At 41.6% G+C, this 12,226-nt stretch overlaps 1 protein-coding gene across 1 annotated transcript in view; it reads right to left on the bottom strand.

Annotated features, from left to right (window-relative positions):
* Positions 1-12,226, bottom strand: part of wdr48a (WD repeat domain 48a) — a 128,043-nt gene that overhangs the window by 72,281 nt on the left and 43,536 nt on the right. Inside the window, exons 6-8 of the mRNA XM_078536797.1 lie at positions 10,882-10,970; positions 8,651-8,752; positions 3,613-3,837 (exon numbers count right to left, since the gene is read on the bottom strand). Of these exons, the coding sequence (XP_078392923.1) occupies positions 3,613-3,837; positions 8,651-8,752; positions 10,882-10,970 (416 nt within the window). The remainder of the gene's footprint in view (positions 1-3,612; positions 3,838-8,650; positions 8,753-10,881; positions 10,971-12,226) is intronic.

The following is a 12,226-nucleotide window of genomic DNA, read 5'->3' as shown; positions in this document are numbered from 1 at the left end:
GTGCAAATGCTACTTGCCACCTGTCAGATATTGTCCAGGTCTTGCTGCATTTGGACATAGACTACTTCAGTATCTGAGGAGTCACGAATAGTGCTGAACAATCATGCAATCATCAGCAAACATCCCCACTTCTGGCTTTATGATGGAAGGAAGATCATTGATGAAGCAGCTGAAGATGGTTGGGCCGAGGACACTACCCTGAGGAACTCCTGCAGTGATGTCCTGGTGCTGAGACGACTGACCTCCAACAACCATAGCCTCTTCCCATCTTTCTTCATCTAAATCTATTATTGTAACCCTCTATTCCCTTCTCCCTTGTATGCTTTTCTAGCTTCCCCTTAAATGCATCGATACTATTTGTTTCAACTACTTCCTGGAGTAGAGAGTTCTCCATTCTTACCACTCTTTGGGTAAAGGAGTTTCTTTCTGAATTCCCTATTGGATTTCTTGGTGATTAACTTATATTGATGACCACTAGTTATGCTTCTCTCCACAAGTAAAAACATTCTCTCTGTAACCACTGTCAAAACTTTTCATAATTTTAAAGACCTCTATTAGACCACCCCTCAGCCTTCTTTTTCCAAGAGAAAAGAGACCCAGTCTGTTTATCCTTTCCTGATACGATGTGTGTGACTTAACCAAGGTTCAACAGAGGTCTAGTATAACTTCCCTACTTTTCAATTCTATCCATCTAGAATCACAAGATCATCAGAACATAAGAAATAGGAGTAGGAGTAGACCATTCTGCCCTTCGAGCCTCCTCTGCCAAAGATCATGGCTGATCCGATTGTGGCATCAACTCCACTTTCCTGTTTGCCCCCCATAACATTTTGACTCCCTTGTTGATCAAAAATCTGTAACTTAACCTTGAATACATTCAATAACCCAGTCTCCATTGCTCCCTGGGGAAAAGAATCCCCACTGGCAACTCTCAGGGAAGAAATTCCTCCTCATCTCCATCTTAAATGGAAGACCCCTTGTTTTTAAACTGTTCCCCCTAGTTCTAGATTCCCCCACAAGGAGAAACATCCTCTTCACATCTATCCTGTCAAGCCCCCTCATAATCTTATATGCTTCAATAAGATCATCTGTCATTCTTCTTGTAATAAGGCCTAATGCTTGGTTTTCTTTATTTTTACATGGGTTTGTAACCTGTGGTGCAACTTTTAGTGATTCGTCTATTTGTACTCCAAGATTCCTTTGTTCTTCCACCCCACCTAGACTTGCACCTTCCAAGTCATAAGTGATCTCCCTAATCTTACTAACAAAACTTCACATTTATCTGATCTTCATTTGCCAATTATTTGCCCATTCTGTAAATTTATTCATGTCCTCCTGTAATTTGTTGCAGTCCTCCTCAGTATAGACTATTCTTCCCCAATTTGGCATCATCCGCAAATGTAGCAATTGTGTTTTTGATTCCAAAGTCTGAATTGTTAATATAAATTGTGAACAGCAGGAGTCCCAGCACTTGTGTAACACCACTTTTTTCATTCTTTATTCATTCACAGAACATGGCCATCATTGGCAGGGCCAGCATGCCCTTGAAACTGAGTGGCTTGCTAGGAGTCAACCACATTGTTATGGGTCTGGAGTCACACGTAGGCCAGACAAGGTTAGAGTGGCAGATTTCCTTCCATAAAGGACATTAGTTGGGTTTTTATGACAATTGATGATAGTTGTCATGGTCACCATTACTGTGACTAGCTTTATATTCCAGAATTATTAAATGAATTTAAATTCCACCAGTTCCTTAGTCAGATCCGAACCCACGTCTCCAAAGCATTAGCCTGGGCCTCTGGATTACTAGTCCACTGACATTACCACTACGCCACCATCTCTCCCTATTTGCCACTCTGAATAACTGTCCTTTACCTGCGCACTCTGCTTTGCCTTGAACCCAACTAGCTATCCAATCTGTTACTTATCCCCTGACTCTGCATTCTTTGACCTTATTCTCAATGTATTGTGGGGCACCTCACCAAAGGCTTTTTGAATATCCAGATCAATTACATTAACTGCATTACCATTCTTTACTCTCTGTCACCTCCTCAAAAAATTCAAGAATGTTGGTGAAACAAGATTTCCCTTTTGAAATCTATGCTGATTATTCATTATAATTTTCTTTTCTAGATGTTCCCTATTCTCTCCTTTAGTGGAATTCCGTTATATTTCCTACCACGGATGGGTGCACACAACTGGTGTGGCTGGGGGCGGGCCCAGCTGTGCTATCCTCCCACAGCTGAGCTATTTACCAGCAAACTCTGCACAGGATGGAGGCACGGCCATTAGCACCTGCAGAATCAGACACCGACTTCAGGAAAGGAAGGGCAAGAAAAGGAAAAAGAAATTGGAAAAGCCAATACAAAAAAGGAACAAAGTTGTCAAATTAATCTCAAAGTGTCATGTATGGCTTTAAAATCACTACTGAGAAGTTTTGCCTCCCTTCATGGAGCAGCACTTACAACCACAGTGATCTGTTAGATAAATTCTCAAGAACCCAGATATCTACTGCATCACTTCACCCCCTACTCTGTTTGTTGAACGACTGACAAATGTTGTAAGTATAGACTCAGTGTACATTGCACACTCTTGAAAATTCTATCCCTTGATGAAATATTATTCTCAGGAGCCAAAGAAAAACAAACTAGCAAGCAGAGCAGTATGCCATACTGTATCACTGATGAGTTAGAACTGAAATACTTCAGTGCCCATCTCTCTTTAAAGGTTGTTTCTTCCCTTTTTTATCCTGCAATGTTTTTTGTTCGTTTCTTCTTTAACATTTTCACCCTTCTAATTTAGGTATTTTCTCTCTTAAAACACATTCACATGCAGCTCTGAGTCAACCCTAAAAGCAGCACCTGCCTTGTCTCATTAAGCGGAAATCATGCTCTAAAGTGATATTGGACACCAAACAGCCAATCAAGTATTTGCAGACACTTCTGTCACTGTACGTATCTTTTGCATATTAAAAGTTTGTTTTTGCATTATAAACCAATAATTTTAAGTAAGTAGCATAAATGCTTTGGACTGGTTAGATTGAATGGCTGTTTCTGTGTTGTAAACTTAAGTACTTTGATCTATGACCTAACATCCTCTTATGTGGCTTAGTGACTTTTATAATACTCCTCAAAAGCATTAAAGGCACTACGTAAATTTAAGCTGTTGTGTGTATTTCAGATTGGTTTCTTCTTCGCAGCCATAAACACTGCTTGGGTTGCCTCCCTTAGCGATTGGATTCTTCCTGAATAGGTTGCGGAGTCTTTTTTGCCCCTCTTCCTCATTCTCTAAAGCTTTGCAAGTGGCAACGAATGATCTGAAGGCAACAAGATCTTCATGTCACACGAAGTAGTTGTGCTGATGCCCAAAGGGTTGCAGCTTCCTGCCATCTGCTACCTGACAACTTTACCTTGCTTCATATTTGTTGGTTCAGAGGGTAGTGCTTTTTTTAAAAAAAAATCACCTTTAATATTCTGATTCCTATCCTCACTACTTAACCTTTGGTCTGTTTGCAGTATTGTATCTATCTATTTCATGCAAAAAGATTTGAAAAATCAAGTTCTTGAGCGCTGCAGTGTTGCCAAAAGTTGTGCCTAATTTTTCTGGTTGTACCTTGAGAACTGGTGCTTTTTCTTCACAAATCAGAATTCGAATATCTGGATTCCGGAGGTCCGTGCAGTAGATTTTTCGATCTCGTCCTCCCGAGTAGACATGCGTAAAGGCTTCGTTGACCTGCAGTGCCCAAACTCCTTCATCGTGGACGCGATAGGTTGCTATGCACCTCTGTTGTCCCAAGGACCACAGACGGATGGTTCCATCAGAGCTGCCAGATAAACACTAAGGGATAAAAACAGAAAAGTTTTGCTGTCAACTGCACCAACAGAAAGCTTCAAACCAATTACAAACCCGTTTAGGATAAGGACAACATGGCAATTGTTGTGGGCTGATCCTCTCAAGGATTATTGCAAACTGAGCTGGCGTGAAAAGTAGTACATCCATTTTCCTTTCTTCCACCCTGCTCAAAAAGCAAGTGCGTCGCTGAGAAGAAATTTCCAACCTCTTGCCTTCTCTGCCATCAAGCCCGTTTACAACGCGGTTAGTTGTAACATACTTCATAAGCACAACGATAGTTCACTCATAACCATATATAAATACTTCCTATGTTAAATTTGTTTTCAAAAAGCTCATAAAGTTAATTTTGTAGGAGATTTCTCCAACCCCTAGGCTTTGTCAGTGATCATTTGGTCTTACTTGGCATCTTGCCACAACAGTACGGTGAAGATCAATCGTTCAGTGAAGGAATATTCCTCAGTAGCACAGGAATTCCCAAAGCGGAGCTGCTCTCAGTTCTGCCATTGTGACAAAAAATGAAGCATCTCTTCAAAGACTATTTTAATATTATGACACTCAATAGATTAGGTTCACTCAGAATGTCAGTTCATCATGTTACAATTGTTGCAACGATTATGTTGGATTATCTGAAGACAGGTGTCAACAGGGGGAGACAAGCCACTCAAGTTCCACAAACAAACAACATATGCCCAATTTGTTTGAAAATATTTTTCATTTACAACTCTTCGGTTTTTTTTAAAAATACAGTGAGTCACAGTGGCTTTTGTTTTTGAATCTCTTCGAAATCAGGATCTCTGCCTAAATCTTGAGCAGAATTCATCAGGTCAGCTGGTTTACATAGGTAGTGAGCAAACAAAAATAAATCTCTAGGTAAGGAAATTACTTGCATCATAGTTTAGCACAGCAGTTGAAAACTCTGGTCTGTAACTTCCAATCTCTGGTGGGTCGTACCCGGGAGCTAACCAGGAGATGCGCTGGGGGACCCGCCGATCGTCCCTTGGTGGGAATCGACTGGGAAGTTCAAACTTCTGACAGGCAATTACCCTGCACAGGGAACCATTCAATACTAAGATTTAAATCAGAGACTTCAGATGCTTCTGGCTCTCTTAGCAGGGCAGTTAACAAGGAAAAGTGGTGGGCAAGATTCTAGAAATAATTATTTGGGATAGAATTAGTAGTCACATGGATGAAGGGGCCATGGAGGAGGTATTACATGAATACTTTGCATCTGTCTTTACCAAGGAGGTAGATGTTACCTAGGCCATGGTGACAGGCGAGGAAACTCTGTTACTAGAAGGATTCAAAATTGATAAGGAGGGAGTATTGGATAGATAGTTAGTACTTAAAAGTTGACAAGGCACTGGGGCTGGATGAGATGCATCCAAGGATATTGAAGGAAGTGAGATTAGAAATTGCAAGGGCACTGGCAATAATCTTTCAATCTTCCCTAGACTCAGGGGTGGTGCTAGAGGACTGGAAAATTGCAAACATTATGACCTTGGTCAAAAAAGGTTAAGCCCATCAATTACAGACCAGTCAGTTTAACTTCAGTGGCGGGCAAGATTCTAGAAACAATTATTCAGGATAGAATTAATAGTCACATGGAAAAATATGGGTTGATACGGAAGAGCCAGCATGGATTTCTAAAGGGGAAATGGTGTTTAACTCACTTGCTGGAGTTTTTTGAAGAGGTAACAGAAAAGGTCGATGAGGGTAATGCTGTTGATGTGATGTACAGGCACTTTGAAAAGACATTTGACACAGTGCCACACAACAGGCTTGTGAGAAAAGTTATTGCTCATGGAATTAATGGGGTAGTAGCAAAATGGATACAAAATTGGCTGAAAAATAGGAAGCTGAGAGTAATGGTCAATGGGTATTTTTCGGGCTGGAGGAAGGTTTGTAGTGGAGTCCCTCAGGGGTCAGTATTGGGTCTCTTGCTTTTCCTGATATATATTAATGACCTAGATCTTGGTACATCGGGGACAATTTCAAAGTTTGCGGATGATACGAAGCTTGGGAGTGTTGTGAACTGCGAGGAGGATGGTGTAGAACTTCAAGAGGACACAGACAAGTTGGTGGAGTGGGCAGATAGGTGGCAGATGAAGTTCAATGCAGGGAAGTGTGGGGTGATGCATTTTGGTAGGAAGATCATGGACAGTCAATATAAAATAAGGGGTGAAATTTTGAAGGGGGCGCAGGAACCGAAAGACTTGGGTGCATATGTGCATAGATCAATGGAGGTGGCAGGATAAGTGGAGAAAGCAGTTAATAAAGCATACAGTAGCCTGGGTTTTATTAATAGGGGAATAGAGTACAAGAGCAGAGAAGTTATGTTGAATTTATATAAGACACTCGTTAGACCTCAGTTAAAACATTGTGTACAGTTCTGGACACCACATTATAGGAAGGATGTGAATGCATTGGAGAGAGTGCAGAAGGGGTTTACAAGAATGGTTCCAGGGATAAGAAACTTCAGCTATGAGGATAGATTGGAGAGGTTGAGACTGTTCTCCTTGGAGAGAAGAAGGTTAAGAGATTTGATAGAGATGTTCAAAATCATGATGGGGCTGGACAGAGTAGATAGGGAGAAGCTCTTCCTACTTGTAAAAGGATCAGGAACAAGAGAGCACAGATTTAAATTAATTTGCAAAAGAGGTAAATGTGACGTGAGAAAAAACTTTTTCACACAGTGAGTGGCTCGGGTGTGGAATGCACTGCCTAGAAGTGTGGTGGAGGCAGGTTCAATCGAGGCATTCAAGAGGGCATTAGATGATTATTTGAAAAGAAGTAATATGCAAGGGTATGGGGAAAAGGCAGGGTAATGGCACTGGGTCAGAATGCTCATTTGGAGAGCCGGTGCAGATATGATGGGCCAAATGGCCTCTTTCGGTGCCGTTAAAATTCTGTGATTCTGTCAAGTCTTGTTCAGGGATTCAAGGCCTAGCAGGATTAAAACCACTTCTAACACATGGGTAACTACAGTGCTGACTTCACCTGACCACAAATCACTGGACCTCCTGACTATCCCCCCCACACCCCTCCACCCCACTACCACCCTGTTCCCCGAATAGCCACCCCCGCCGACACCCTGTCTACCTCCCGGCTACCAGATTGAACCCCCGACTATTCCCCACTCCCCCAACTAACCCCCCCTGGATACCCTGTCTACCATCCCCATTCTCCTTACTACCAAACTGAATCCCCAGACTACCCCTCACCATCTTCTCCCCCGACTACACTCACGGCCCACCAATTACCCTTCCATACCTGCTGACTACACCCCCCCAACCCCTGACTACCCCCCAATCACTCGACCTCTCGACTAATGGCGCCCACCCCCCAACTACCCTGCCGAACTGCTCCTAATGCGGTTTCCTCTACATTGGAGAGACCAAACGCAGACTGGGTGACCGCTTTGTGGAACACCTTCGGTCTGTCCGCAAGCATGACCCAGACCTCCCTGTCGCTTGCCATTTCAACACTCCACGCTGCTCTCATGCCCACATGTTCATTCTTGGCCTGCTGCAATGTTCCAGTGAAGCTCAACGCAAACTGGAGGAACAGCACCTCATCTTCCGACTAGGCACTTTACAGCCTTCCGGACTGAATATTGAGTTCAACAACTTTAGATCATGAACTCTCTCCTCCATCCTCACCCCTTTCCGATCCCCCTTTTTTCCAATAATTTATATAGATTTTTTCTTTTCCCACCTATTTCCATTATTTTTAAATGTATTTCCATCCATTGTTTTATCTCTACTTTTTAACCTATTTCGATCCCTTCCCCCTACCCCACCCCCACTAGGGCTATCTGTACCTTGCTCGTCCTGCTTTCTACCCTTAATGTCACCTATTAGCACATTTCTTAGCTAATATCACCACCGTCAACACCTCTTTGTCCTTTTGTCTATGACATCTTTTGGCAATCTCCACCTATTACTGGCCCTCTATCCAGCTCTACTTGTCCCACCCACCCCTTAAACCAGCTTATATTTCACCTCTCTTCTATTTTTCCTTAGTTCTGTTGAAGAGTCATACGGACTCGAAATGTTAACTGTATTCCTCTCCGCAGATGCTGTCAGACCTGCTGAGTTTTTCCAGGTATTTTTATTTCTGTTTTTGTCCAGTGCAATATTCGTCTGATACCATCTGAACCCAGAAAGGATCCCATGAAGGCACGGGATCTGACTAGCCAAGGAAAATAATCTGCAAAAGGTTCAGTGTGTAACTTAGGCATGCTACAAATATTACCTAGGCAAGTAATACCACTGTGATAGAGGGAACTAGGTTCACATACAAGGGTAGTCTGAAAGCTCAAAGGAAAAATTCTAGAGTAAAATAGATTATTAAAAGATGAAACAGCTCCACGAGTTGCAAACTACATAATAGAAACATTTATTGGGCAGAGGGCAAAGGTAACTGGTTCTTCTGTATTCCATCAACACCAATTAAACAGATACATTGGTGAAAGGCAACTCCCATTACCTCCAAACCCTGATTAAAAATACTAATTTCATAGTACAGTGCAGATTCAAAAATGACAGAACTTCATTATAACTTGTTATTAAAAAGAAAGAGAGAAGCAAGATTGAGTAAGGGAGGAGCAAGTGAGCGAGGCCGAAGTGAACAAGAGAGGGGGAAGAGAAAGATTTAAAGGGGAGCAAGAGATGGAGGCAAAAGCAAACAGGAGAGAAAAGAGAAGAAAGTGAAGTTATACAAGGCCCTCAATTAAGGTTGATGCACAGAGCAATACAAAATGACCTTTACTAGAACAATAGTAAGAAATGCGAAATACCTGTGTGCCATCTCGGTTCAACAATAGAGCTTTCACATTATCTGTGTGACCTTTAAGTTTCATCAGCTTTGCACATGTCCTGGGATCCCACACTCTCAGAACCTGTTAATTACAACCAACACCTCATAATATTTTATGCAAATTGGGACTAATGGCACCTGCTGTTAAACAACTCGAAACGTTAACTGTGCTCCCTTCCACAGATGCTGCCAGACTTGCTGAGTTTTTCCAGGTATTTTTGTTTTTGTTTAAGATTCCTCTTCTAACATGTTTGGATAATTCTTGTTGTCATGAAGAGATTAATCTACATAATGTTATTGGAAATTATTTTAAACAGGACTTGTAGTAGGGTCTGTGTCTGTGGATGTGAGTGTCTTAATTGGATTAAAGCCAGCTAGACTGGGTGTTTTGATGTATAGCAGTTTCGAGACATTAAACAGTAAGGTAGAGGGGGCATTTGTATTTTGTTGAATAAACCATTTAAAGACTGGGGGTGAAATCTTGCACCTAGCTAGGAGACACCAAGCAATATGATTATATTACTAATAAAGTTGGTACTATGAAAGGGGTTTTATTGTTAGAAGGGGTGGAGTTCAAAGGGCCTGGTGATACGATGAGAATTTGGATTCAAAGGGAAGGCTAGGTAAAGACAGAAAAAGAGTTTTGGGTATGAGCCAGATGCATGTAAAGGGCATCTGTGTGATCTTTAAGCCCTACAACTGTCTGCAAAGGAAACAAATTGAAAGGAACCTCATTTTGAATTTGTTAAAAATGTGCCTTGCCTGGTGTCTATTTAAAGTCTATGGCCATAATTTTCTCGTCGGTGTGCGGGGGCAGGCCCCGCATGCCAACGTGTAAAATGACATGCAGTGACGACAGACGTGCGTCCTGACATCACCATGCGTCACTCCGATCTTCCGTTCGGCGGGTGCGCACCGGAGTTGGCTGTGCACCCGCCGAACTGTCAAAGGCCTGTCAAGGCCATTAATAAACTAATTAACCAAATTGACATGGCTGCCTGTCCAACTTTAAAGTTGGCGGGCAGGGGAAAAGCCCAAGCGGCCGGCCTTCGCGTTTTGCATGAAACCTCATCCGCGGGTGGGATGAGGTTTCATGAAGGTTTTATTAAATGAATAAAACATTTTTTGACACTTCATAAACATGTCCCTGTTCATGTGACATTGTCATATGAGAGGACATGTCTGAATCATTTTTATTTTTCCTTTTTTACAAACTTTAAAAGTGAACTTTATCTCCCTGAGGCAGCTCCATGTCTTAGGGAGATTTCTGTGCTCTTTTGCACGCACATGCGAAAGAGCGCAGGCCCCGACTCTCCCTCCTCCCCCACGCAGGTAGCGCTGAGCTACTGGGCGCGTGTCATGCTGGGTGGGCCATAATTGGCCCGCCCACGTAAAATGGCGGCGATCGGCTCCGCGCCCGCCTATGCCTGCTCCCGGCCAGCCCACCCAACAGGCAGAAGATTCTGCCCTATGGGTTATTGTTGCCTTGGTGAAGATTTACCTGGGAGTGATTAATTTGGGGATTTAAAAGATTTTGTGGTAGTAATTTGTAAGACATGTGTATGCATTTAAATTTGTTAAATTAATAAATGTTTAATTTAATTTATATAAAAAACCTTTTCAGGCTTGGTGGGTTTTATTCCTGAACTCAAGAGCTGCATTTCAAACATACCAATTGAAAATATAGGTTATGACAGTTGTTTAAAGTTTCCCACTGGGATTTTAAATAACTTAGCCTTTACCAGCTGCTGTATCATAACACTGTTTAATGTCATAAATTCAATCAGTAATTTTAAGCAAATCAAACAGAAATTGCCCTTCCAATGAAATAGAAAAAAATTTACATTATGAAAATTATTAGAAGCAAATTATTAGATTAAGCAAACTTAAAGAAACTGTTCTTGGTCACTTGTCCCTTTTTGCATTCAGCAAACAGTGCAACTGCAAAATGTAATTTCCCCAATCTGGACGCTTGCACAACTTTTTATAAAGTGTGAAATCTAATACACACATGGCTTTTCTAAGCTTTAATTACATGGAAACATGAAAAAAATCATAGCTAGTCAAAAGGCACAATGTCAAGTTCAAGTGCTGTTTGACAGTTGAGGGAGCTCATCAAACACATTTGGAAAACAGGTCACCAAAATTGAAAAGGTGTCTTCTCAATTACAGGAACCAATCAAGCACGGTCGGCATCATAATTCAACTTACCTTTTCAGTAGACCCAGAAACGATTACTGTTCCCATCTGGTTCATTGCAAGGCTATAAATGGAGTCTTTGTTCCCACTCAATGACGATGCTGTTGTTGCAAAAAAAAAACACGTATTTAGCTGTAAAGTTTCTGTGCAGTCTTCACTTCTTGATCGATACATTGGAAGATGTACTGGACGGGCAGGGGGAGATAGAGAGAGAGCAAGGCAGCTATCTTCTTCTGCTCATTGCCCAAACCAAAGTTAAACTTATTTCCAATGTTATGGACATAAACGTAAACCTCAATGTTAAAAGAAATCCTGCTAACAGCGGATTTCATTGTTAGTTAATTTTGTGAAGGTTTGAGTTCCTGGATAGCCTGCAGTACAGCTTTTGCTGCAGTCATAGGCTCAAAAAAATAGTAACAAGAGGTTTGCAATAATAATTTTAATTGGGGGAAAGAGTGCCATAGTGTTAATGTCACTGGACTAGTATCCCAGAGGCGCAGACTAATGCGCTGGGGACACAGTTTCCTGGCAGCTGGCGGAATTTAAATTCAATTAATAAATCTGGAATTAAAAGCTAACAGCGGCCTTGACACCATCATCGACTGTCATAAAAACTCATCTAGTTCACGAATGTCCTTTAGGGATGGAAATCTGGTCTGGTCTACATGCGACTCCAGGTCCAGAGTAATGTGGTTGATTCTTAACTACCCTCTGAAATGGCCTAGCAAGCCGCTCAATTCAAGGGCAGTTAGGGATGGACAACAAATGCCAGTGGCATCCACATCCCATGAAAGAAAAATAAAGAAAAAAACAATTTTAGACCAATAAAAATACCATTACAATGAGAAAAGTGTTTGCAGAGTGTAGTAATTAATACTTACCCAGAGTCAAAAAAACTATGCTCCTGTCACTAATTTATCTTTTGTTGTCATTTACATTGCACTTATATTGTTACCAATATTCTCTGCCAGAAGTTGCTCTATTTGGACATATCTAATTCTTAGAAAGTGCTGAAGCCATTGACTCATCATTCTTTTTATTTTGACAATGTTTCAGCTCCCAGTCAGTTCACTGTACTCGTCGCCAATTCCAATGCTATGGATGAGCATGCACTCAAATCTAACCATTTATTAACATTTATCCATAAAACTGGAATTGATCTCCCCAGATCCTCTCACTAAAATCACTGGTCCTTCAACCTGGTATTAAATAAACTTAGTTATCCTCAAGGGTTATAATCTGAGCCACATGCAAATTGGCACAGGGATAAATAGATTAGGGAGGTGAATGTGTGTTTGAAGAAACGGGCCTGAATTTTTTTCTTGCTTGTTGGCTGCGTGTGATTGGCGGGCCCGGG

The sequence above is a fragment of the Cetorhinus maximus genome, chromosome 3 (genome assembly GCF_964194155.1).
Source record: "Cetorhinus maximus chromosome 3, sCetMax3.hap1.1, whole genome shotgun sequence".
In the NCBI taxonomy this organism is placed as follows: Eukaryota; Metazoa; Chordata; class Chondrichthyes; order Lamniformes; family Cetorhinidae; genus Cetorhinus; species Cetorhinus maximus.
The sequence above is the reverse complement of the archived record's forward strand: the minus strand, read 5'-3'. Positions and strand labels throughout refer to the sequence as shown.